Below are 27,036 nucleotides of genomic sequence, written 5' to 3'. Positions count from 1 at the left end.
GTAATGAAATGTTCCACTTGCAAATTTGACCACGTAAACTTGAGGAAATACAAAGTTGCACTCTTCAAACAACATGAACTCCATTACAGTTACATACACATTCACTTCTCCGATGTCTCTACTAAACCTGGAGGAGGATTGAGAGAGGGAAAATCCTGCAGTAGTTAGATGGGCTACCGTATTACAATAGACTGGTGTTTCCTTTGTGTATTTGATCTTGGGAATTGAAGCTCTTCCAGCAATTTTAGCTGATAGACTTACAGCTTTCATACTTCATGTGCGGCATGAAATTTAATTTTTGCCTTAATTTTTGCCTCTTTCTTTGCCTTTCCATCTTCTACAGAGAAGAAAAAATTTGCCGTTAGCTTTTACCAAAATTTATTTTAAAACACTCTTTTAATTTTTTTGAGACAGGTAAAATTTTACATCACCTAGGCTTTAAGAGGAAAAACTATTGTGTTTTCCTTTAAATACCCATAGAGAACTTTACACATAAATATTTGAAGAACTTCCAGATTTTTGTATGTGTGTATTTTTAACACATTTGGCCAAATTTCTCATTTCTGATCACCTCTCTTTTTCCTAATCCTTGCCCTAAAAAAAATTAACTTAAAAAATTATTTTAAGGGCACCTGGGTGGCTCATTTAAGCATCTGACTTCAGCTCAGGTCATGATCTTGTGGTTCATGGGTTCTAGCCCTGCATCAGGCTCTGTGCTGACAGCTCAGAGCCTGGATCCTGCTTCAGATTCTGTGTTTCCCTCTCTCTTTGCCCCTCCCCTGCTCACATTCTGTCTCTGTCTCTCTCTCTCTCTCTCTCTCTCTCTCTCTCTCTCTCTCTCTCTCAAAAGTAAATAAATATTTTTAATTAAAAAATAAATAAAATTTATTTTAATCAAAATTTACCTTTTTTCCCCCTCAGAATTTCTGTTAAATGTCATTAGTTACAACAAACACTGAAAGTTAATTTCAAAAATATCAAGAAACTAAATAGGATAAGCCTGTTGGGAGAGTTTGAAATACTTTGATAGAAAAAAAACCTTTCTAAATATTTACAGAATTTATATGGAGATATAGGCCTCCTTCATTATTTCAGTCATGAATATTCTATCATACTATGTTTTTCAAGTCCACATTATAAAGATCTAGAAAGAATAAGTACTCTAATATATTTTCCAGGGAAAGGATTTTTTGTGCCTTCTGGTTTGCTGTAGAGTGACTATCATGTTCCAAATTTTGAATCTGCTCACCTGTCACCCACCCTCAACAAAGCTGGGTGCAAAATGTCAGCACCAGTAATACCAACAGAGAATGGCAAATGAGCTTCAGGTTGCCCACATTGCCTGGGTGAACGTGCAGAACTAATGCGGCAGGGAAAACGCTGTTCCTGGGGCCTTTAACATTGGAAGGGTTTGTTCAGATGGCCCTGCCAGTCTAAAGGAAGCACGTTCCCAATTTATCTACACCACATTCAGACCTCTGGTGCAAGTCCGTGTTCTGCTCAGATCTTGTATGGGGGAGCTGTTTGAGCAGTGCCTTACAGATCCTTCGGAAAGTGACCAGTAACACTGAAGTAGCTGGCAGTTGGAGATCTGCCCGCTGCAATTAGAGAAGGACATCACTTCCCTCAGAGGGAGATGAGCAGCTACCCAAAATGAAATGGTGAGCCCCACATTTTGAGGATATGGGAGAGAGTTTGATTTCTTTACTTATTTATGCATAATTATTAATTTTTTTTCTTATGACTCTGGCATTAAATGTGATGTGGTAGAAAAAGCACATGCTTTGGTATCAGGCCAGTCTGGTTTGAACTCTGTCCCTGCCTCTTAACTAGCTGTGCATAGTTAGTTAACCTCTTTGAGCCACTGTTCCTTCATCTATAAAATAGAGGGAATACATACCTCAAATAGCTGCTGAGGTGAAAGGAGTCACTAAAGCAGTACATCCAACCCAGTGACTGCATAATGTAGGAGTTCAACATATTAGATTCCTCATCTCTTATATCTTCGTTTCCTTCTCAAGAGAGGCCTTTTTCTCGTCTCGGTACCTTTGCACTTGCTATTTATTTCTGCTGCCTGGGACACTTTCTCCACATCTTTTCGTGGTTTATCATATCATTTAGGTTTCTTTTTAACAGTTATGTGTGTCTCCTCAGAAGGGCCTTCCTTGTGTACTCTGTGTAAAATTATCACCCCAGTCACTCTCTGTTCTCTTATTCTGCTGTATTTTTCTTCATAGAATGTGCCACTGGAAATTATAACATAAATAACTTTTTATTATGTTTTTCCCACTAGAACATATGCTCTGTGAGGGCAAGGATCTCATCTGTCCATTTTACTGCTGTATCATCTAGCATGGGGCCTAGCATATAGTAAGTAGGTCCCTAGTAAATATTAGTTCCATGAATGAATGAATCATTCGACCCAGACTCTTACTAATACCAGGGAAAAACCAGGGAAGAATGCAGGAATGAAGTTGTACCAGGAAGTAGGTGCTTCCTCAGTGTGGATGTTTCTGCCTTGAGAGCCAATTGGGAAGTAGGCCTGCGAAGTTCTCTTGTATCCTTCACCTCCTGTCTCTGGGAGGAGCCCCTTTGAATGACCTTTACATGTGACCACTGTTATCCTGTTAATCTCTATTCCTTTTGGAATTTTAATGTGGGAAGCTTTTAGATTCTAGAGTTCTGAAATGCCATGTACTATTCACTGAAATCACCTGGATTTCCCCCTTCCTAGTAAGTAGGTAGAGCACTTTTTTTTCCAGCGACATCATGCAGAAAGCACTCTTAATAGTGTCATTTTTAAACATGAGGAACTGATCTGTTTTATGAAGGAAGAGAAACACAACATAGAAGAGTGGCTGAGGGCTCTGGCTGTAGATGGAGATGGAGCTGGGTTCCAGTTTCTGCTTTGCCCTTTACTTACTCTGTGACCTTAGGCAAGTTGCTTAATCTGTCTTATGCTCAGTTTCCTCAACTACAGAATAACAGACACTGAAAGTTAATTTCAAAAATATCAAGAAACTAAATAGGATAAGCCTTCCAGGTGCCTGGGTACTAGTTAAGCATCCGACTTTCAATTTCGGCTCATGTCGCGACCTCATGGTTCCTGGGATCGAGCCCCAGGTTGGGCTCTGCACCGGCAGTGTCAAGCTGCTCGGGATTCTCTCTCTCTCTCTCCCTCCCTGTCTCTGCTCCTTTCCCTGCTGGTGCTCGCTGTCTCTCAAAATAAACAAATAAACTTAAAAAAAAAAAGATAGTACCTTCCACGTAGCTTTGTTTTAAGAATTGAGTAAGATAGCACATGTGTGTTTTCACCATTTTATTATTTCACAATACAGAGACCTTTTATCTTACATATTTTCGTGCCTTAAGTTAGATTTTCATAAGCTTATCCTTTGCACATCCATGTCAGGGCAGGTATATAAGTAGCCCAGGTTTGCTACCCCAGGAAGATACCTTATCTCTCTGCCTGAATCCCTGAGAGTATTCAGATTAAATAGATAATATTTATCAATTTTTGGTATTACTTTGATATGGAAAGCAGATTATTCGAGAGATAATTTAACTCATGTTTACACAATATATACAGAGATAAAAGAGAAATTTATCGGATTGCAAAAGGGTTGAATGATTGAGCATATTGATAACCAAATTTGAAATCTCATAGGTGGTTTTTCATATGCGTGATTTTCTCTCTCTTCAGGATTACATTGTGGTCCATCCTATTTGTTTATGCCACAAATCATTTTATGTTTTGAGTTTATTAAAAGGCCCATCATTATTCTTCATAACTAATTAGTCTTTTATAGGAATTAATCAGCAATTTCTTTTGTCCAAGAGATGGTAACATTTCAGTTTCAAAAACCTGACCCTTAATATGTTTTAGTAATTGATTCATAAATCTTTCTGAAGGGAGAGTCAAATCAATGGGTTCTTTTAAATAAGCTTTTTATTTTGGAGTAATTTTAGACTTACAGAAAAGTCACAGATAGTACAGAGAGTTCCCATATACCCTTCACCCAGTTGCCCCTAATGTTAGCATGTAACAGTGGTACATTTGTCAAAACTAAGAGGTTAACACTGGTATACTACTAAGTGAATTCCACACTTTATTTGAATTTCAGCTGCTTTCCCACTGATTTTCTTTTTCTATTCCAAGATCCAGTCCAGGATACCACAAGGTGTATGATTTGTAGATGGTGGATCAGTAGGATCCCAGAGAGAATTAACCATGTTTTTCTTACCTCTCCTTCCTCCTTTTGTCTTACTCTGGATCTGAATTTCTGCAGATCTTTTTTTCTCTGCCAACAGATAAATGACCTTTCTGGGTCCTTTAACTACCATTTCTGTATTGACAGCTTAGAATTTCAGGATCATGCTTTGAACACTCACTATGTATTTCATTTTATTAATGAATGGGTACTGATCCTTCTGCCTTTTCGCTGGGTCTTGCCCTTTAGACATACCAGGTTGAATGGAGTCTGAGAGCAGAGGGTGCTTCTTCACTGTCAGAACTACCTTCCAAAAGGAAACAAAGCCCTTCCCTACCCTTTTTCTCCCCTCTCCTCTCCTCTCTTCTTTTTTTCTTCTCTCCTCCCCCAGCTCCCTCCTGGTCCCCCCTGTCCCAGAACAACATTGGATGTTTTGACATAAGGCCCTTTCATTTTGCAAAGTAAAGCATGTCCTTGGAAGTGTGGTACCAGATTACTAGCCGTGTCTACGGTCCTAGAGAAAAGCTATGTTTTTGTGTTATAGTTTTACAAAGCACTTTTCACATACATTGTGGAACTTTTTTTTTTTTTTTTTTAAGTTCAAAGGGCAAGGATTCTTTTTACAAATTGTATTGTAGTGGGAAAATGGAGGCTTAAAGAAGTTAAGTGACTGGATTAGGTAGCAGCAGAGCCAGGATTGTGTCTTGTGATTCTTTCTCTGATGTTCTTGGTCAGTTCTATAAGTGTATTGCATCCACTTGGAACTTACGAAATATTCGTATAACCAACCCCATATGTCTTGCTCGCCCCTTTCCCCAGAAATTATAGTTAGGTTGACAGTAAGCTCTTTCTGGTTAAGGGTAGGGCTAATTATAGAATACACTGGGTCTTAAAAATGCTGTTGTTTGTATTAAAAGCACAAAAGCCAGAAACACAGTTTGGTGCAGTGTACATTGTGCTGACCCATTTAGGCCGGTTTCCCAAGTTGAAGGAAGAAAATGAACCATGAAAGGGTCTAAAAAAACTCAGCATCTGGAAAGCTTGAGGAAATCCTACGTACAACTCAGGAGAGGGAAACATTTCCAGGGATGCTCTCTAGGGTCTGAGAACCAGAAACCAGGAAAGGCCGGGGGAAAGAGCAAGGGAGCGCAGACACCTCTCTTTCTTCTTGTATCTCTCTGGCCTCTATCAGGAAGGACTTGTGAGAAATTACAATAAATAGGGACCCGGACGAGTACTACTTTTTGGGAATGACACCAAGAAATTATGTGAGGGACACCTGCATGGCTCAGTCAGTTAAGCATCCGACTCTTGATTTCAGCCAAGGTCATGATCTCATGTTCGTGGATTCAAGCCCCACATCAGGCTCTGCGCTGACCCAGCAAAGCCTGCTCAGGATTCTCTCTCTCTCCCTCCCTCTCCCTGTCTCCCTGTCTCTCCCCCTCCCTCCCTCTCTCTCTGCCCCTCCCTGGCTCATGCTGTCTCTCTCAAAAGAAGTAAATAAAAACTTAAAAAAAAATTTTTTTTTAAATTACTTGAAACTTTAGTACAGACTGATCATGAGGATAAAATATTTTTAAGACCCCATTTATGGCTTCACTATTCTTACCCCATGTAGAAAAGATCTTGTTTCTCTGTGACTTCCAGTGTTGGGTACTATCACCTTTGCATTCCTGTAGCATCTAAAAAGTAGAGAACTACTTGGATTTTATTATTTTTAAAATTTTTTTAAGGTTTATTTATTTTTGAGAGAGAGAGAGACAGAGTGTGAGCGGGGAAGGGCAGAGAGAGAGAGGGAGACACAGAATCTGAAGCAGGCTCCAGGCTCTGAACTGTCAGCAGGGCTCGAACCCACGAACTGTGAGATATAACCTGAGCTGAAGTCGGAGCTTAACCAACTGAGCCACCCAGGTGCCCTGGACTTTTATTATTTTTAAGGAACCAGTATTTCTTTTTATTATTTATGCATACATGTATATCACCCATAAGACCAGATGACTGGATTTGTCAGGGACCCTTAGAGGGGCATGTGTATTAGCTAAGTTGCATTTTTCTATGACCTTTTAAGTAGAAGTCTGCATTACAGACATCAGGTCTTTCTTTTCTTTCTTTTCTTTCTTTCTTTCTTTCTTTCTTTCTTTCTTTTTAATTTTTTTAATATTTATTTATTTTTGAGAGAGAGAGACAGAGCACAAGCAGGGGAGGGGCAGAGAGAGAAGAAAATACAGAATCTGTGCTGTCAGCACAGAGCCCGATGCAGGGCTCGAACCCAAGAACCATGAGATCGTGACCTGAGCCGAAGTTGGACGCTTAACTGACTGAGCCGCCCAGGCTCCCCAGACATTTTGAGCTTCTCTTTCCCATTAGGTGTAAGAATTCCATGAGAATGAGAACCACGTCTTTTTCATACTTGTAGTACCCAGTACTCTAGTAGCCAACTGTGGCTTTGAGAGGGCAAAAGATCTTGAATGGATGAATTGAATAATAGGAAGAATCTAACTGCTTAGTTAGGATGTGGTGTCTTGAGTATTTCTTTGAAAGTACTCTTCACTCTCGTAACCCAGGAAAGTGTAAACACCACTGAAGGCAGTGACTTTGTTCATTGCTGTGTTTCCAGCAGCAAGGAAAATATCTGGCATATATTAGTAGAACCTCATCTCTCTTGCATGAATGCCTGAGAAGAGTTTTGACAAGAAACTAGGGAAGAACTAAAGGAGGCATGGATATGAGGCAAATTGGTGTGCTTACCAACCAGTGTGTGAAGCAAATAAACACAAAGTGAATAAATGACACTGCGTGCCCATAACTTTTTTTTAAGTTTATGTATTTATTTTGAGGGGGGGGGGGGCAGGGGCAGAGAGAGGTGGGGAGGGAAAGAATCCCAAGCAGGCTTCTCACTGGCAGTGTGGGGCTTGATCTCACGACCGTGAAATCATGACCTGAACTGAAATCACGAGTCAGATACAACCAGCTGAGCCACTCAGGTGCCCCAATTTATTTATTTTAATACAGTTTACCCCAAGGTCTCTCTGTGTTTTAAGGAGTTTTAGTATCTTAAATAATTAACTATATATACAGTAGTAAAGAGGATATGTGAAAAGGTGGTTATTACAGAGCATATGGAGGAGAAACTATGAATTCCAGGGTCTGACCTCTCTCATATCCTTCATTCTTTTCTTGTAAAACCTTAATCATAACTTGTACTTTTGATATGTGATTTGCTGTGTGTTTCCCCACTGGACTGAAAACTTTATATAGAAGCAGAGACCACAGGTGTATCCAGCACTTAACATGGGGCCTGACACATAGTAGTTACTTAGTAAATATTTGTTTGGCGGATGAATGAGAAATGAACAGAGATCTGTGTCTCTATCCCGACTTCCAGTCTGCATTTTGGTGGTGATGCTATAAAGTGACCTAGCAGCAGAACATGAAGAGTACCCTCTTCTGGGACATCCTTCACCTGTTTTTAATCATACAGTCTAAGGATGGAAGTAGTGAATATTCAGAGAATGGGCTTTGGTTCTAAGTGATAGGTGATGTGGTTTACAATTTGGGTATCACTAAATGATTTTTTAAGGCATGGGAGATAAACAGGTACAAAATACACCAATAAAATCGGTGTAATTCACTGCTGCAAAGATGAGTATTCTAATTATTAGCATTGCTAAGCTCCCCCTAAGGAACAGGTTTTACCCACCCTGTTCCTTCTCTGATCATCCCAGTGAAACAGATTCTCCAGTTTGAAGTTAGAGGTGGTGATGTCTGTTGTTGAATTAAGTTGTATTTGCTTATTTATTCTGGGACTGGTACCTAAAGGTCATGGAGGGGAAAACAGTGGACCAGTTACTAGGAGATCCGGCTTTGGAAATGTCCCCGCAGTCAGAATCTTCCTTGAAGAGGTCTTACTGAACAAAGGATGATGCCAAAGGAGGGTTTTGGTTTTTTTGTGGTCATTCCCGTACTAACCCCCTTCCTGTTCTTTTCTGCTTCCCTCATAAATACTTTATCCTCTACTCCAGAAGCCTTTGTGGAATCACTAATGGGTAAATATGAATAAGGGGCAGGACAACCTTCCAAGATGCACATTTCCCTCCCCAGTGAAATCCAGGACCACTGACCAGTGGAAGCCACAGTGCTGGGCTTGAGGACGCATCACTTACTTTTTGATTTTTCTTTCTAGTCCTGACTCATGTATTTGTTTGAGGTGTCCGTTTCTGGGACATTACCCCTTGAATGCCATCAACCCACTTCCATGGCCTTACAGGGCAGAAATATATGACGTTTACTCCTTTGCTTTGATTTCCCAGGAAACCAATTATACAAATAGCAATTGATCACCTTTGTTTGAAACAGGTAGAAAACTTGATTAATTCTGATTAATTCCTGATTAATTTTAGAGACACATGATATATTAAATTTGTGGAATTCAATAACAGTGAAAGGATAAAGACTCATGCATGTACACATATAGGTATTTTTGTTTAGTTTTTATCGACTTGAGGAGTGGAGAAGAAATCTGAATGCTGGTGTATAATGAATAGAGAGATTTTGTCAAATTCCTACTCTTTTGAATCTACTTGGTCTAGCACTGCCTATGAATATGATCATTTGAACTTGTGTCAGATACTCCTTGGTGATGGCAGGTGTGCATTAAATGTACTAGCACATATGGCTCTTAGGCTGTTTACTATAAGTGAGTTATTAAATGATTTCTTCTCAAATGAATAATCCCTAAAGTCTGGACACATAATAGGCATTTTATTTAGAGTGCTTAGAATTGAGAGGAATTAAGTTAGACTAAGGGGAAATTCATATAGATAACCTATTACTTTGTAGTTGAAAGTTTTAGAAGAAGGATGTGTATATATACACAACCAAACAGATCAATTCTAAAACAAAATCAAGTAGAGACTGACAACTATAGTTTGGAGTTTATTGCTTAGGTCTTTTTTTTTTTTTTTTTTTTTTAATCCTCCTTATAAACATTGTTCAAATTGGCAGGGGAGGGTTGTGCAACGTATAAAACAGTACCTATCTATAGTCAGGTTGTACCAATACTCCAGACACTACTGATACAGGGTGAATTCTATTATTTGAATGGGGAACTTGGTCAGATTTCAGATAAGCATGGAGTTTAGAGTTCACTGCTGAGAGGGGACAGGATGGAATTTTCAGATAACTGGACTTTAATTTCATTTAGTTTTACAGATGGAAAGATTTATTAGATAAACTTTCCTCTTTGAGCTAGTAAATTGGCCTTTACTGTGTTCTCCATAGAAAACTTGAGTCATAGACTTTTTGCTCTCATGAGGCAACAAGTTTTTCAGTCAAGAAGTTTGCATAATATCCCTTATGGCCCTATATATAGATGGGTTATTTAGGAGGGCTGCTGATTGATATTTCAGACTTATTTTTGGATGATGGCCAGAGTTTTCATTATTGTTCCTTTGAAGTGTTCAGACTTACTAAATTGTAAGCAAGTTTCTTAAATTTCTAAATTTCTCTATTCTCACAAATCAAATCAATTTGTTGTATTTAATCATTTTCTGGGGTGCCTGTGTGGCACAGTTGGTTGAACATCTTGATCTTGGCTCAGGTCATGATCTCACAGTTTGTGAGTATCGAGTCCCACATTGGGTTGTGTGCTAATGATGTGGAGCCTGCTTGGGAATCTGTCTCTCCTTCTCTCTGCCCTTCCCTGCTTGTACTCTCGCTCGCGCTCTCTCTCTCTCTCTCTCTCTCTCTCTCTCAAAATAAATAAACTTAAAATTTTTAAAAATCATTTTCTAATAGCTCATCTTACACTGGGCTTTAGAAACACTGTATATAAAAGTTGACAGATAATTTCCCTTTTTTCCTCTTACTTTCTTTCCTCTAAAGAGATGTATAGTATTAAATGCCCATACTCTAGAATCACAAAGACCTGTACTGAATTCTCATGCCAGCACTTTGGAGCTGTGTGACCGAAGGCAAAATTTTGAAGGTCTGATCCTTAGTTTCCTTATCTGTAAAATGGAGATAATAAGTGTACCATCCTCATGGGGCTTTTTTTTTAATTAAATTAAAAGCATGTCAGTCACTTAACAGGGTCTGACACGTAGCAATGCTCGATGACTCCTAGCTATTAACTATTTGCATTTTACTTTTATAATTAATGTTGCTGCTAATCTATGGTTCTAATTTACCTGAAATCAAATTCTTAGATTAATTTAAATTTATTTTACTGAATAAAATTTTACTGAATTTATTTTATCACCCAAACTCCTTTGACCTTGGCCTGAACCATCCATTTTCCTCAGTCCCTTTGTCTGTCTCACCAGAGAACCCATCCAGGTGCTCATATTCTGTGCCTCTTGTTTCCGCAGCTTCTGGAAGACTCTGGAGAAGCAGAGAAATAAGAAGCCCAAGTTCTAGAGTCAGAATGTTTGGGTTCAAATTCTGTTGCACTTCTTATTAGTGGAATAATCTTAGGTACATTACTTCACGCTGGGCCTTGTTTTTCTGCCTCTAAAATGGGATTAGTAATGCCCATGTTTCTCCGTAGTGGGGTGTTAGATGAAATGAGTTAAAACATTAGAGGACATGGAACGATGTTTGGCACAGAGCACACTTTCTATAAATGCCACTAGTGTGGCTGTTGTTTTATCCATTTATTTTGCAAGGCTTTAGGTGTTAATTTATAAAAAAAATAATAGTTATAACCTCCTGATTAGATCTCTCAGACTATATGTATTACCATTTTGAGATGTAGTTGAATTCAAGAAACAATTATTAAATGCTTACTGTGTATTAAGTACTATGGAGGGCATATAGTAATAAGATATTTTCTCTGCCCTCCAGGAGTTTATAAACTGGTAGGAGAGATAACTACATTCAGGGGTAACTATTACACAGAGTAAAATATTACTATACTTTCTATAACAGATAAAAGGTAGTTGCCAGGAAGTCTAGAGTAATTCTGCATGCTGGGGAGTCAGGAAGGTCAGATGGAAAGGGTAGGCATTTCCATGTGAAGTGAATAAACAGGCCAGTACATGAGACTTGAGGAAGAGTCATTAGACAGCCTTGATTGGGGTGCTTACAGTGGGAGAGCCCGGGAGTGTTCAGTGCAACATAGCAAAACTGTGGCACCAGTAACTTGGTAAGAGGAGGAGTGTGAGGGAGGTGGAGGAGTTGAAGTTGGCTCAAAAATTTTAATACTAGTTCAGGAGTCAGGGAGTGGGGGGCTTTGCAGATAGTGCTTCCATTTAGAGAGGTGAGGATGGAAGGTGGGTTAGGTTTTTGGGAGAGAGACACGTTCTACTTTGGACCTGCTGAATTTGAGATGTAGTCAGGAGCCTAGTTAGAGTTCTGCCATTCTTGGAGGCATTCTTAAAAACTGCTCTATGAATGGAAAAGGCAGGTACTTAAGGTAATGTGATTCCTAATAGATGCAGGTCTCCCTCACACGTGACTTGTAGAGACCTTACAGTTGCAGACTTCTCATGTAAGGGGAGTCTCCCTGGCTCAGGATCCTCCTAGCCCTCCTCCTCTGAACATGTTCACACTTAGCCTTTGAATGCAGCTTGTGCCGTGGTCATTCTGCATGGTGTGCAGTGGAAATGCCCTTTAGGTTTCATTGGCATTTGAAATAGAGATCACTGACTTTTAACTTCATAAAAATGCCTGTGGAGTTGTTTCATTAGGTGATTAGAGTAGAAATAGGAGAAATACTCGTCGCCCTCTCCTAGCCCACGTGCGCTTTGACTCATGTAGCTTGGTGGTTTCACCTCAACAGAAAAAAAAGCTCTAAATGAAAGTAAGAGGAAGAAAAGAGTTATATTAATGGTAAAATGTTTTCTGGTCGAGAGAAATGCGTTGCTCAGTTAAAAGTACGTGTAACTTTTAGATGCAAAAGAAAAGATTTTACAAATAACCAATACTTCCTGATCTGTGTGAATACCGTGTCTTTGCTGCACTCATGGTGGTAAACACATGCTACCAGGAAGACAGTGTAGACCATCTAGAAAGCCTTTCCTGCTGGGTGTTGGTCCTCATTATATTTCCTTTGAGTTAAGAACTTGTGTTTTTTTAGTCTTAGGAGGAGGATACAGTGTTGTAGGAGGTTTTGAGCAAGAGGCAAGACTTTGGTACTTTGTGGATTGTTATCGCCCTGCAAGACCCTTCGCAACTTCCTCTCGCCGCCCACAGCAGAATACGGAAACCCTGCTGTATCAGGCCACTTCTGCAATTATAGACAGTCCCGGTTAAAGGGACCCTTCTTTCACACTACACCCTTCTGTGCGGGAGACCTTCTCTGCATTTGACAATGTGTCTTTTGTGGTGGAATGCCCAGCTGAACCTCCATGTCTCCTCTCTCTTTGCCGCCCTGCAGTGCTGCAGTTGAAGCTCCAGCAGCGCCGGACTCGAGAAGAACTGGTGAGCCAAGGGATCATGCCGCGTAAGTGCCTCTCTCTCTTTCTCTCAGTGTTTGATGGAGTTGCGTTTTCAACATGGCTCGCATGCCTAGTGTGCTGTGGGAAGGATCTAACAAAACGAGGGCGACAGATTTCATTTGTCACCTTCTTTCTTGTGCTTTTCCAAGTTCCGGGGCTTTCAGTCACTAATAGTTAACTGCCCTTATTGATCAGGTTCAGTGAAACAAACAGCGTTAGGTTTACTGGTGCCCTTGAACCATCCTTAGCTTTTGAATTGCACCTTTCAGGGCTTTCTACTCCCTATTACACTTCCCGTTTAGGAGGAGCAAATCTTGAGCTGGGGTGTTGTGAGGAAGAACCTACCTCTTGCATGTGTTTTGCCTTAGGTGTTTAGGTTCTTGGGAAGGGAAAACCCTTTTCTACCTGGTATTTTATTTTGAATCAACTGTGGTTTTCTTTAGAGTGAGATTCTCAGATACCCTATGGCTGGCATGGGTGTGATTGTGCTTGTGGGGTTCTTGCAGAGCTGGGTTTACTGGGTGCACAACTCACTACATCACTTGAGGAGAAATGAAACCGACATTGGAATCTGTGAGAAGTAAGAAAATTTGCTTTTTATACCAACAGCATTATAAAGTGGAAACTGGCACCAGCAAGATTTTGCTCTTTTTGACATTTCTTTTTAAGTCATCAGTGGAGAACTTAAGCTTTCCCTTCTTTCTTTTCTCTTGTGTGTTATTGCTACTTGGACACACCCTAATGAAGTTAAAAAAAAAAAAAAAGGAAAAAGTCCTATAACAGAGTCCGTAAGTCTCTAGCTTCATAGAGAGAGAACTGATGTTTTTCACCTTAATGCAGCATTGACCTGCTGCCACTGTATTTTCCTAATTCTCATTCACTTACTCACTCAGAATATTTGGGAACCTATATGTGCCCATTGATGGAGCAAGATAAATCCAGCTCCTGCTCTCAGGAGCTTTATGTTTAAAAGGAGAATAGTGATAGTACACAAGGAGACAAATAAGATAATTTCAGAACATGGAAATTACGTAATTTCCAAGTTTGTTACGATGTAAGCTAACTGGCTGGTATGGAATAATAGGAATGAGATGGGGTTACTTTGGATAAAGATGGTCAGGAAAGGCCTCCCTGAGGAGGAAATATGTGAGCTGAGGTCTGAAGGATGAGATGGAGTCAGCCATGCAGAAGCAGGCAGAGGGCCAGGGGAAAGGGAGAACAAGCATAAGAGCCTAGTGCAGGTAAGAGCCAGTTTGAAACGTTTGAAAACATCAAGGAAGCCAGCATGGCTGGGGCCTGGTGAGTGAAGGGAGAGCAGGCCAAGTTAAGATTGGCAGGGTGGGCGGGGCTAAAATGAGAGCCTATCAACTGCACGGAAGAGGTGGGTTTTATTTTAGGTACAGTGTGAAGCCCTTGAAGCCTTTTTTTTTAAATTTTTTTTCAACGTTTTTTATTTATTTTTGGGACAGAGAGAGACAGAGCATGAACAGGGGAGGGGCAGAGAGAGATGGAGACACAGAATCGGAAACAGGCTCCAGGCTCCGAGCCATCAGCCCAGAGCCTGATGCCGGGCTCGAACTCACAGACCGAGAGATCGTGACCTGGCTGAAGTCAGATGCTTAACCGACTGCGCCACCCAGGCGCCCCGCCCTTGAAGCCTTTTAAGCGAGTTAGGATGGGATTTGATTCAGGGCATGGTAATGGCAGGTCCATTTCTAAGAGCTAGAACCTTATAGCAGCTGTAAGGAATCTGAGGTCTGTTTCTGTCCTAAGCATCAGCCAGGAACTTAAGTCTCAAATTCAGCTTCGGGTTTACTGCAATTAACTACCAAACCATTTACCCACATTATGCTGCAATCTTCTCTGGCTTTCCAGTGAAGGACATCCCCCCCCCCTCCTGCCCCCCCCTTAAAGAGTCAAGAGCAGACGGCTTGTGCAGTGGATCAATAATGTGATCAGGTAGGGCAGTGATATGCTTTACAAAACACTCCAGATCTGCCTCTCTAGAAACCTTTGTAGAGGGACAGGTCACTCAGAGTCTCATCTCCTTGTCCCTTTCACCAAGGACATCATGTGTTTAATGTCTTCTCTGTGCCCAGGGTAGTCTTAGAGAGATTAAAGAAATTTGAGGCAAATTAGTTACCTGCCCTCAAGACATTTAACAGTTTATTTGGGTGGCTAAAATCCACCGATGCACAAAATAAAGAGCAATTCAGCATCCTGTGGGGTGCTGACTAATTACAGTACAAGTTCTGAGAGCATAATGCTACTTCTCAGGATCTGTAAGATGTTCAGTGTCTAAAAGCCTTGCATTCTCCCACCTGTCTTTCACTTGGTACTAGGGGCTACTATAGATCAATATGATTTATTGGGTACAGTCCTCCTGTTTAGCATTTCTTGTAGTATTCTCTGTTGTTAAGACAAATGATGCTTCACTTACTGCGGTTGCTTATAGATTTCCCTCCAACTGCACTGTGAGCTCCTTGAGAAAGTAACTTATTTATATTCCTGTCTCTAGTGCCTGGCACTGAATGAATGAATCAAGACATTCGGTTGTAAAGTGTGATATGTGTGTGTGTGAATGACAGACACACAGAAGCAGATACTACTCTGTTGCAAACTCGTTGGAATTCTGGGCATGGAATTTGGAATGACACTTCTATCAGGAGCGCAGGTTCTAAAATGTTTTGAATATCTAATTGTATACTCTGTGTTGTTCTCTGTATCTGTGAAGTGAGAATAATTGTGCTTCTTGTAGGATTAGAAGTGATCTGCCTCTGTGAGAATACAGCATCTTCCTCCTACCAAGAACCACCTTTGGCTATGGACACAGTCTTGGTTTTCAGCTTTTCTAGTGCAGGAAGTAGGTAGCAAACTCTTAGATTATGGGAGCTCTAGAATGTTGATGCCTGGGAATAGTTTCAGGTGTGAAATTCCCTGTTCACCTACATACCTGGTGATACACAGATAGGTCCTGAGTTCACAAAGCTGAGGGTTTTTGTTTGTTTTTTGGGTTTTTTTGTTTTTTGTTTTTTGGTTTTTGGGGTTTTTTTTGCCAGCTGTGCACCCTCTGAGTGAATCTTCTTCCTTACCATAGTCCTGTGCTCTCTACCCTTACTCTTGTAACCTCCAACACCCTGTGCCTCCCTGACCTCCCCACTACCTGCCATCTTCTACCAGCCCCACTTCTCACCCTCCAGTCCACATCTTTCAGAGAAAACCTGAGCAGTGCTGGAGACAACCTGTAAGTGACCAGCAAGTTGTTGTTGATTATTGGAGATTTGGAGACCTGAACAAGTAATCTGGTTGGAAGGGCCTATTTCTTTCCCATCTTGCTAAGCTGAGGAGTTTCTGTAAAGCGTGTTTATATGTAAGTTTGCTGTACAACTTAGGAAGTAGGTAGGGCCTCAAACTGGGGAAAGGAGTGGTGTAGTCATGGCTGCATTTTGCCTCATCATTTCTGTGTTTATATCTTTTATCAAGTTCTTCTCATTCCAATCTTATTTATAGCTCTGGGAAGAAAAGCCCACCCACCTCATCTCCCAGAATACTCCTACACGGTTGCCACGTAGGACTGGCTTTCAGTTCTGACAGCGTATCTGTAGGACACCATGTCTTCAATGGCTCCCTTTGCACTCAGGGTGGTTGAGGTTCTGCATATCATTCTAAGTTGGAGTATGACCTTTCGTAAAGTGTAGGGAATTAAAGAATCTCCCAGTCCCACTGCTGCTTGATGTGCTCCGTTCATGGCATCTAAACTATGGGGTTTGGAAGTTGGTTTCTGATGTGTGTTTCAAACAGGATCACTTCCCAGCATCTGTCATTCTCATCATGTAAATACGTGTCTCACATTTAACACTATATAAGCCCTACCAAATACAGAGGGCCAGATAACAAAGGATTACATAATCGAGGCCCTGAGCTTTCTTTAATAATGTCTGAAGCGCCACATATCTTGAGGGAAAGGAGAGATGGCACAGATAGGAAACTGATGTTCAAGTCCAAAGAGTAAGCCCAGCAATGCTGCTGTACCCAGAATGAAGACTCCTAGAAGAGACGGGTCTTGTGTGCTACACTTTGTTCTCAGACAGAACTTCCCCCACAGCCTTCCTTTCTCTTTGACATTTAAAGGTGTACAAGGTCATAAGGTTTAGGTGAAAATTAAGAAAAATGTTCTGGCAGTGAGAGCTGCTGCAGAGGAATAACCTTTTAAAGGAAAACACGAACATTCTCCTGATCCCAGACAAATGAGAAAAAAGTTTCCTATAATCTGTCTGAATATGAAAGAAGAACTTTGTCTGCTTCTTCCTTCTTAGCCTTTTGTTAGTCTATTGTGAATCCTTGAGAAAAGCATAGAGTAGCATGTTTCTAATGCTGTAATTAACCCTCAGTTCATTATTTTCCCATGTGCATGTAGTAGAAAAACCTTGGTACCTTGGCAAGCATGTGAAGAAATCAGTTTTTGTCCTGTAGATTCTCTAAGAACCTTGCTCCATTGCTTGAGTGAGCTTGTTTTTTCACTTTATTGTTATTATTTTTTAAGTTTATTCATTTATTTGAAAGAGTGAGCATGAGCAGGGGAGGGTTAGAGAGAGGGGGAAAGAGAGAATCCCAAGTGGATTCCACGTTGTCAGGGCAGAGCCTGGTGCAGGGCTTGAACCCACGAACTGTGAGATCATGACCTGAGCCGAAGTTGGAGGTTTAACCAACTGAGCCACCCAGGTGCCCCAATTTTTCACTTTAAATGGCATTTCTGTGCAGCCAGCCAGTGCCATTGGTGACACTTAACCACTGAATGGTTAGGAGAATCCAGAGAGTGCAAAGGCAACACAGTGCAGAGAGGGCAGCCACTTGGTATCAATCCAGAAGCCTCTCAAACTACCTAGCCCCTGAAGGGTGCTCAAACATGTGGCTAGGTGAAAAAGTGAGCAAATTGGTCTGTTTTGACTGGATCATACAAACAGGCCCTGTGTATCTCACATTGAAACTGGAAAGAACGGCTTTATGTAATGAGGTCCCACCACTCTGTACTTTTAATAAACTTTGCCATATCTTGACTCCCTAACCTTTAGTTCTGCAGCTTAATCCCTTTGTCATGGTTCAGCTGCCATTGTTAGCCAAGTGATACATACACATAGAGACAGTGTGGCCCTGTTGTAGCACTCATAGCTTATCTGTCATTTTAACTGGGCCCCAGTGTTAGCTGGAAATCTCCTGTTCATCTGATTATAGCAATCTCTGCACCAAGAAGACATTTTTTTAAAATTTATTTTTAAGTTTATTTTGAGAGAGAGCGAGAGCATGAGTGGGATAGGAGCAGAGAGAGAGGGGGAGAGAGAATTCCAAGCAGGCTTTGCGCTGTCCTCGCAGGGCCCAACTCGGGGCTCCAACTCACAAACTGTTGAGATCATGACCTGAGCCAAGATCAAGAGTCAGACACTTAGCTGACTGAGCCACCCAGGCACCCCAAGAAATTTCTTTTAAATTCTAACAAGAGGTTTTTTAATGGCTTGCAGTATCAGGATTGATTACTATGATCCCTTTGTCTTGGAAGCTGAATTTCTTCTTAATAATATTTTTATTTGTAACTTGGGAATCGTTACTAATAATATTCTTTACCAGATGTACAAACTGAGTTTCCAGATTCTTTTTCTTTAGTACAAATGGGTCAAATCCATTTTGGTAAAGCTCTTTTAAAACTGATTTTTGTTTTTGTAAACCCTAAGAGAATAAACCAACCTCCTGAAGCCTCAGAGTTTCTTGTAATGAGAAAGAGGCTGTAATTTAACTCTGTCATCTAGTAACTTGGTGATGGCATGGGATCTTTTCCCCAAGTTACTAGAATTCAGAAGAACTAGCTGCTAGACCAGCCCTGTCCAATAGCACTGTCAACAGTAATAGAAATATTATGTAACGCTAGCCACTATCCACATGGGATGTTGAGCACTCAAAATGTGGCCAGCTTGAGTGAAGAGCTAAATTTTTAAAAAATGTTTATTTATTTATTTTGAGAGAGGGAGAGAGAGAAAGAGTGTGTGTGTGTGTTGTATGCCTATGTGTGTGTGTGCACGCACACATGGAGGAGGAGCAGAGGGAGAGGGGGAGAGAGAATCCCAAGCAGTCTCTGTGCTGTGAGCACAGAGCCCAATGCAGGGCTCGATCTCATGAACGGTGAGATCATGACCTGAGCTGAAATCAAGAATCGGACACTTAACCAACTTTGCCACTCAGGTGCCCCAAGAGCTGAATTTTTAACTTTAATTTAAATTTAAATAGTCACATATGGATGGTGGCTATTGTATTAGTGGAGTTTTACACCTTACTCTCCCACTTAGGAACAAGGTGACTTTGGGCAACTCAGTTGACTTTTCTGAACTCAGCTTCTACTTTTATAAAAAGGGGATAGTAACTCTTCTTACCTATCCACAGAGTTAGTTTGGAAATAAATGAGGCGATATATTGTTCATGCTTTTGAAGTATAGGCACTGTTATTCTCAAGAATGAGAGGAGCATTAGCTTGGCTCTATCATCTCGTGAATCTGAAAGCAGTATACACACACACATACACACACACACACACACACACACTCACACACACATCTTATTAATTTCTCTCAAAACCAATGTTTGGGAACAGGAACTATTTTTCAATAAATAACCTCTTATTTGCATTTTCATCTTTACAACAGTTGCTGAAAATTATTGAGTCAGAGAACCACTAGCCAACATGGTACTCTGTTAAGACTGTTTCCATTTTGGTTGTATAGTAACAAGACTATCATTTTATTAGCTTGCTGTCTCCATGGCAGTGGGTGTTTCTTTTTTACTCTCTCTTAAAACAAATAAATAAGTGGGTTGGAAATAGTGTTTTTTAAAATCTCTGGGCAACTTGCCAAGAGACAGAAATGTTCACCAGTGGGGACACAGAGGTGATTTCAGGAGAGATGAGGGTCTGGTTTGAGTCTGGATTGCCCTTTTCTTTTTAAAACTTGGGTCTAAGTTGACAAAATTATAGACTTCCTGGAAATGTCATTTGTCTTGCTTTTTAAGTGAAGTGTTACAGTGTTCAAGGCTTCTGTCTCAGTGGGTACTTTGTAGATTCTGAGTCTAGGTGGGAGCAGAGGTGAGTGCAGATCTGCACCTCGGCTTCTGTCATTTCCCATTTGCTCCAGTCCACTTGGGAGTGGCTAGAAGCTCTGTGGCAGTCTGAACTGCTGTCCCTATGAGCCAGAGAAATTTGGCCAAGATGCAGCCCACGTCCCTCTCCAGTAAGAACCCAGAAAAGGCATTCCCCAAGCCCCAGTTTTTGCCCACTGCCTCTGGTCTAGTCTATGCCCTCAGGCTCATGCTTCCTTTCTTTTTCTTTTTTTTAATTTTTAATTTTTTTTTTTTTTAAACAGAGAGAGAGCTCAAGCAGGAGAGAGGGGCAGAAGGAGAGGGAGAGAAAGAGAATCTTAAGCTTGACTTGGGGCTCAGTCCCATGACCCTAGGGTCATGGCCTGGCCAAAATCAACATTCGGATATTCATTTGACTAAGCCACCCAGGCGCCCTCATGCTTCTTTTAGATACTGACTCTCACAAATATTCTTGCAACTCATTTGGCTCTTTTGTTTACTTTGTTTATTTTTTTTTTTTAATTTCATTTATTTATTTTGAGAGAGAGAGAAAGCATGAGCAGGGCAGGGGCAGAGAGAGGGAAAGAGAATCCCGAGCAGACTCCACCCTGTCACCACAGAGCCTGACGTGGGGCTCAAATTCATGAACAGTGAGATCATAACCTGAGCAGAAATCAAGAGTCGGACGATTAATGGACTGAGCCACCCAGGTGCCCTCCATTTGGCTCTTTAGATATATAAATATCTTTGTTTGAAAGAGCTAGTTGCCTTTTCTTTTTTTTCTTTAATTAAAAAAATGTTTATTAATTTACTCTTGGTCGGGGGGGCGGGGGCAGCAGGGCAAGGAGTGATCAGAGAGCAAGGGAGAAAGAGAATCCCAAGCAGGCTTCACACTCAGCACAGAGCTGGACACTGGGTTCAGTCCCGTGAACCACGAGATGACCACCTGAGCCAAAATCAGAGTTGGATTCTTAACCGACTGAATCACCCAGTGCCCCTAGTTGCCTTTTTCTTTTAAAAATTGAGATATAGTTGACATATAACATTATATTAGTGTCAGGAGTACAATATAGCCTTTTTTTTTTTTTCAACGTTTATTTATTTTTGGGACAGAGAGAGAGACAGAGCATGAACGGGGGAGGGGCAGAGAGAGAGGGAGACACAGAATCGGAAACAGGCTCCAGGCTCTGAGCCATCAGCCCAGAGCCCGACGCGGGGCTCGAACTCCCGGACCGCGAGATCGTGACCTGGCTGAAGTCGGACGCTTAACCGACTGCGCCACCCAGGCGCCCCCTTTTTTTTTTTTTAAGATGCAGTGAACACTGCCTGATTGAGATGATGTTTCTTCAGCTTGGAAGTGTGACCTTTTCACTGTAGTTGAATGTCAAGTTTACATGGCATTTGAGAAATACCAGTGTAAACATGTGTCCTAGGATTGGTGCTAATATGATCCCTAAACCTGAAGCTGAGAGAAAATTGTGTGAGACACATGTCCTCAGCAGTTTTGTCTCAGGAGACCAGCTGAGTGTATCACTCCTGGGTGTTAAATGTTGCATTTCTGATAGATGTCAGCGACCTCATCTCTCTTCCTGCTATTGTAGGATTTCTTTTCTCAGTGGTTAGTGACTAGCCTCAAACCTCCTCCTTGGCCAGTTGGTAACAGATCCTAAAATAGGACTCTAGAGTGAGTTTTATGTTTATGTTCTGATCATATTCATTGTTGAATTCAAAGAAGAATTTTAATAGGAAGCTCTGTTGAACAGGCCATCAAAAGTAGCCTTCTTGATATGGGTTCTTGATACAATATAATATCTAAAAAGTACAGTAGAAAAAAAAAAAGGTGGGGGTTGGTGTCTGGGTGGCTCAGTTGGTTAAGCGTCCACACTTGATTTCAGCTCAGGTCAAGATCTCACAGTTCGTGAGTTCAAGCCCCACATCAGGCTCTGCACTGACAGCTCAGAGTGTGCTTGGGATTCTTTCTCCCTCTCTCGGTGCCCCTCCCATGCATGCTTTCTCTCTGTGTCTCAAAATAAATAAAAACTTAAACAAAATAAATTACAGTGGATATTCAGTTTTATTTAATAATTCTTGAAGTGTCTGAGATAGCCAAGGCCAACTTCTTTTCAAGGTAATAAATGGAGTAAAGGAGTTTATAAAAGTCACTTGTTGAAGCTACTCACAGAATTTACCTGTACAATTACAAATGTAAAGAATCACACTCAGGGTGCCTGGGTGGCTCAGTTGGTTAGGTGTCTGACCTCAGCTCAGGTCATGATCTTGCAGTTCATGGGTAAAAACCCCACATCAGGCTCTGTGCTGACAGCTCAGAGCCTGGAGCCTGCTTCGGACTCTGTGTCTCCCTCTCTGTCTGCCCCTCTCCTGCTTGCTCTCTGTCTCTCTCTCAAAAATGAATAAACATTAAAATTAAAAAAAAAAAAAGAATCACACACTCAAGGGGGCTGTGATAGTGTCTGACAATGTGGCGACTTAACATTTTCAGCCCAGTGGGATGCTAGCTGCAGAAAGGGCACAGGTGATTTGGAGCTTTTTCCTACGCAGGTGACTTAAGCATATTGATTACGGGGCTTCAGTAAGAAATAGTAGCTTTTGGGTGTGTGTGTGATTCAGCAGGGAGCATGCAGCAGTGTGGTCACTGGTCCAGAGCACTGGACTGGACTGCGATGTGAGAGCCACATATAAATATGGCTGGCATGTATGTCAAAGGGAAGCTCAGAAGGCCAAGTTCACAATATTTGGCCCCTCATATTCTAACCTTTAGGAATTCAGTGTACCTGTTGATAATTCATCATGTAAAAGATTGCATCCTGACCTTTTCTTCCAAGTCTTAGGTCTCTTTCGCTGTCAGTGGGTCAAGGTTGCGAGACTGAAACAGCTTGCACTCCTGGGAAGGAAAAAGATTCAGCATTCTGAGTCTCTACTTTTACATTTATTCTTGGTTGTTGGCTTTCCTGCTGGTTTGGGTGGGGATGACAACTCAGATGCCAAAACAGTGGTGGTGGCGAGCCTGATACCAAAACAGGATGTACATGAAGCACGTTTTCTGTTAGTTTGGATTCTTGCTTGCACCAGAATGTGTGATCCCTTCCGCATACCCCACCACCCCAGCTCTTTCTTTGACTCACATGGACTTGGACTTAGTTCTGGTTTTCATTGTCATGGCCAGTCCCTGGAACTGTCAACACAACTCTTTAGGTAATGGTCTTTGTTGCAAGAATTGGAGGCATTTTGATTGGACAGCTAAAAACAGGACAGAAAATGAAGTCAGGCCCAGTTAGCTCTCAGCATTTGATTCCACATGCTTGCTGTTTGCTGCAGGAAGATGGCACAGAAAAAAAGTGAAAACAGTACCAATGCCTCAAATTTAACAGCTTCTAGCAGCTGGCAGAGCACTTTCTCTTTAATGCTAACAGCCGTCAGTGTGGAGGTTTGTATAATTGCCACCTCCTCGATGAGGCTCTTGAGGCTGGCTCAGGGGTCATGTGACTTGCCCACAGTCACACCACCACCGAAGGACAGAGGCAGCGCCAGTCTGGTCTCCTGGCTCCAAAGCCCATGCTAATTCCTGAAGGTCACAGTCTAATGGTTCTCAATGACGTAGGAGTTTTATGAGATAGCCTGTCATACTTTCCTCTGCAGCTTCAGTATTGAAAATTGAAAACAGCATCAGATCAGGACCCATAGTTGAGGAAGTAAGGTAAGGTGAAAGTTGGTAGTGGGGGTGAGAGTAACCCCGTCATTTTTGAGCCCCTCCCCCCCCCCCCCCCCCCCCCAGTGAAATTGCTTCCAAATTGCTGCTCCTGTCTGCTGGCTGTGGGGCTTAAAGGCCATGGACATCTTTCCACTTCCATCATCATAACCCTTAGTTAAATCAGAGCCTCCTGATTTCTCTTGTGCCATTGATACTCCTTAGAAAATCTTACGTGTCCCTTCACCACACAGTTGCCCAGACAAGTTCCCAGGATTCAGCACACAGTTACCCCTGTAATCCTCATAGATTCTCGAAAGCTGGTGTAGTGTGCCCCAGGTTGAGAGCCCCTGTTCTGCCTGGATACAGAATCATCTCCCTAAAGGTGGTGATGTCACACCTGTGACACAGCTGACCTCTGTGCTTCTGTCACTCAAGTGTGTAAGTGACCCTCCCCCTTTCCTGTCCTGAGTCCAGCGATCCTCTGGGCTCCTCGCCTGCTATGTTCTAAGACCCAGAACTGCTTTTCTACAGCTGCCTTCTATTGAGTGTGATTGCCAGGCTGTAGATACAAACAGTGGGGTGTGGAGTCCATCCCAGCTAGGCCCTCACCAGGGTGGGAGGAGAATGATCCTTTGACTCAGAAATGCACACTTTGCAACTCAAAGCAATGATCCTCAAAGGGACTCAGGAGATGAAGCTCTTTACTCACTTGTGGGCATCTACCTAGCCAGCAGAGTTGAAAGTTTGAATGAAGCTGTTGAGAAAAGTTATCAAGTGCTTACTAGGTGTACTTTGTAGTCACTTAGCCCCTAACGGTGGAGAGTGAGCAAACAAAAATCCTTACTTTCTCATCTGCCGTGTGCTGCCTTTTCTCTGCCTTTAGGACTTAGAGAAATCTTGGTTTTTGAATGTTAGCAGCAACAGAATCCTTGAGGAGCTTAATAATAGAGTAAAATTCTTGAAGCCCGGAGTCTGCATTCTAGAGAGAGTCTTGCTCTCCAAAGAAGTTCTGATGCAAATGACTCTTGAACCTCACTCAGAGGCGTGCTGGGCTGAGGGCTGCTGGCCTCTTTGCCCTTTTCATGTCTAGTGGTGGAGCGGGGTCTTGTTATTCTCCCCTCTCAGGAGTTGTGAGGTGAAAGACAGCCTGTCTTCATGCTTCAAGAGTTGATGCCAACTTTCTAAGACCATTGAGGCTGCTGGTTTATGAAATGGTTGTGTGTAGAAGCTTAAGAACCCCGTTTTCCAGTGCCGGGGAAAGCCTGCCTCGCCTGCCTGTCTGATGGCGGTGTCAGTGGTCCATGTGGCCAACTTAATGAATTGCCTGGAGCTGTGTGCAGACCTCCATGCAAGGGCCAACGGATGAGGCAGAAGACGCCTTCAACTTTGGAAGGAGTTTGGTTATGCAGTGACTCCCTGTTCTGCCACATTGGCCCCTTGGAGAGAGGGTTGGAGGGAAAAGGACTGGGAGAATGTGTGTCCCCTTGACATCTTTTGAGGTTGTATCTGTCCCATTGCCAACATTAGAGAAAGGAGAAGGGAGCATCTCTTTCTAGAGGAGCAGCCAGGAAAAGAAAGCAAAATGCAAAAGATCAGATTAAAATCAGAGGAGTTTTTGTTTGTGATTTGTGTGTGTGTGTGTGTGTGTGTGTGTGTGTGCACGTGTGTGCATGTGGTAACTATCACATTTTGGAGGGAAAAGAGATAACTTGACAGAGTTATCTTCCACACCCCCACCCCCTCCTCTTACCTCTGTTGTGCTGAAATATGTACAAGTAAAAAGATCTGAATTTTGGAATCAGGAGAACCAAAGTTTAGTCTCCCATTCTGTCGTTGATCAGGATGTGATGTCAGGCAAGTCAGTTTTCCAGTATGAAATGGGAAAAATAATAGGTTCCAAGAAGCTCGAGGAAGGTAATTCCCAACACACTATACAGACATCAGGGAAAACAAGGAAACCATTTGAAGCAAACCTATTTATGTTACTTTTGGGAGCCTTTTTGTCAGTCTCTAGATTGACAGGCACGATCCTACTTTATTTCTTCTCTCCATGTCATTTCCTCTAGTACCGCTCGCAAACTGAGTAAAGCCCAGAGTCCTACAAGGCCCCTGTGGCTACCCCCTCACCGTGTCTCCTTACACTCTGTGTCCCTTCTGCTCTGCCACCCTGGCCTCCTTGACGCCCTCTGTCGTTCGGCAGCTTCCCACCCAGGGCCTTGACTTTTGCTGTTCTCTCACCAGGAAGGCTCTTCCTCAGATGGCTGCAGGGCTCACTCCCTTCCTCAGGCAGGTCTCCGTTCAAATGGCATGCCAGAAAGTCTTTCCTGGCCTTCCGTATGGTGAAACGTTCCTGCCCTCACCACTCTATCACTCAACCCCTGTTTTATACTTCATAGTGTGTCTCACCTCCTGTGGTATCATATGTTCATTTGTTTCGTGTGTCATCGCTCACTAGAATGTAAGCTGTAGGAGAACACGGATATCCCAGCATGAAAACAGAGTCTGACACATGGGCTCTCAGTAAATATTTATTGGGAGAATGAGTGAGTAGTTTACTGTTAGCACATCTTAACCTCTTAGGAGACGTAAACCTCTGGACCCCGCTTCCTCACCTCTTACTTCACCTGTTGCAGTTAGTGTAGTCCACTAACCCTCTGGCATAGCTCTGAGACCAGCGGCCACTTCCTAAGTATAAGCAATCCTGTGGAAACTTCGCAAGCCTTATTTTGTCTCTCTTCTTCCACCTACTCTCTTTCTTGAAGCTTCCTCCTGACATCAGCTTTGCCTCGCCCTCTCCTGCCTCTGAGAGCCTCCTCGGGGTCCTTTTCTGGGCTCTCTTCATCACTAGTGATGAATTTAATCACTTAAATTCTGGGATTCTCTTAAGATTCAGCCTGGAAAATATTTTCTCCTGTCTCTGCATATCATATCACGTTATCCTTAGATGACATCACACACACACACACACACACACACACACACACACACACACACAAATACACAAATACACGTGTACATACATGCACAAATTTGCACATCTCCTGATAGGGTGTCTCGCGATCAGCTCATATTCAGCACGCCCAAAACTGAACGCAGTTTCTCCCACCCTGTCCCAAGTTACTCCTCCCATATCCCCGTCTGGGAGTGTTAGTGGCACAGCCATTCACCCAGTCATTCCATTTTATTCTTCTAAATGGCCTCTCAATCACTACACAGTCTCGTAAAAATGAGTTCTTACTCGTTTGCCATTCCAGCTGATTTGAGGCAGGGGTCATCAGTAGATGCTAAAACCATGAGGGAAGTGGTAGTTAGGGAACAGGATTTTCACATGGGCTCAAGATATTACCCCACAGGGGGCGCCTGGGTGGCTCGGTCGGTTAAGCGTCCGACTTTGGCTCAGGTCATGATCTCACGGTCCGTGAGTTCAAGCCCCGCATCGGGCTCTGTGCTGACCACACAGAACCTGGAGCCTGTTTCAGATTCTGTGACTCCCTCTCTCTCTGCCCCTCCCCCTGTTCATGCTCTGTCTCTCTGTCTCAAAAATAAATAAACGTTAAGAAAA

At 42.2% G+C, this 27,036-nt stretch overlaps 1 protein-coding gene across 3 annotated transcripts in view; it reads left to right on the top strand.

Annotated features, from left to right (window-relative positions):
* MRTFA (myocardin related transcription factor A) overlaps positions 1–27,036 on the top strand; it is a 102,043-nt gene that overhangs the window by 46,488 nt on the left and 28,519 nt on the right. For 2 of the 3 annotated variants that reach the window (XM_047867826.1, XM_047867825.1), the window contains exon 2: positions 12,589–12,654. In XM_047867826.1, coding sequence (XP_047723782.1) covers positions 12,589–12,654 — 66 coding nt within the window. Of the gene's footprint in view, positions 1–10,631; positions 10,686–12,588; positions 12,655–27,036 lie in introns of those variants that run through there. The other variant, XM_047867827.1, reaches the window with a different exon arrangement.

The sequence above is a fragment of the Prionailurus viverrinus genome, chromosome B4 (assembly GCF_022837055.1).
Source record: "Prionailurus viverrinus isolate Anna chromosome B4, UM_Priviv_1.0, whole genome shotgun sequence".
In the NCBI taxonomy this organism is placed as follows: domain Eukaryota; kingdom Metazoa; phylum Chordata; class Mammalia; order Carnivora; family Felidae; genus Prionailurus; species Prionailurus viverrinus.
Note: the sequence above shows the minus strand (reverse complement) of the source record. Positions and strands in the feature narration are given on the sequence as shown.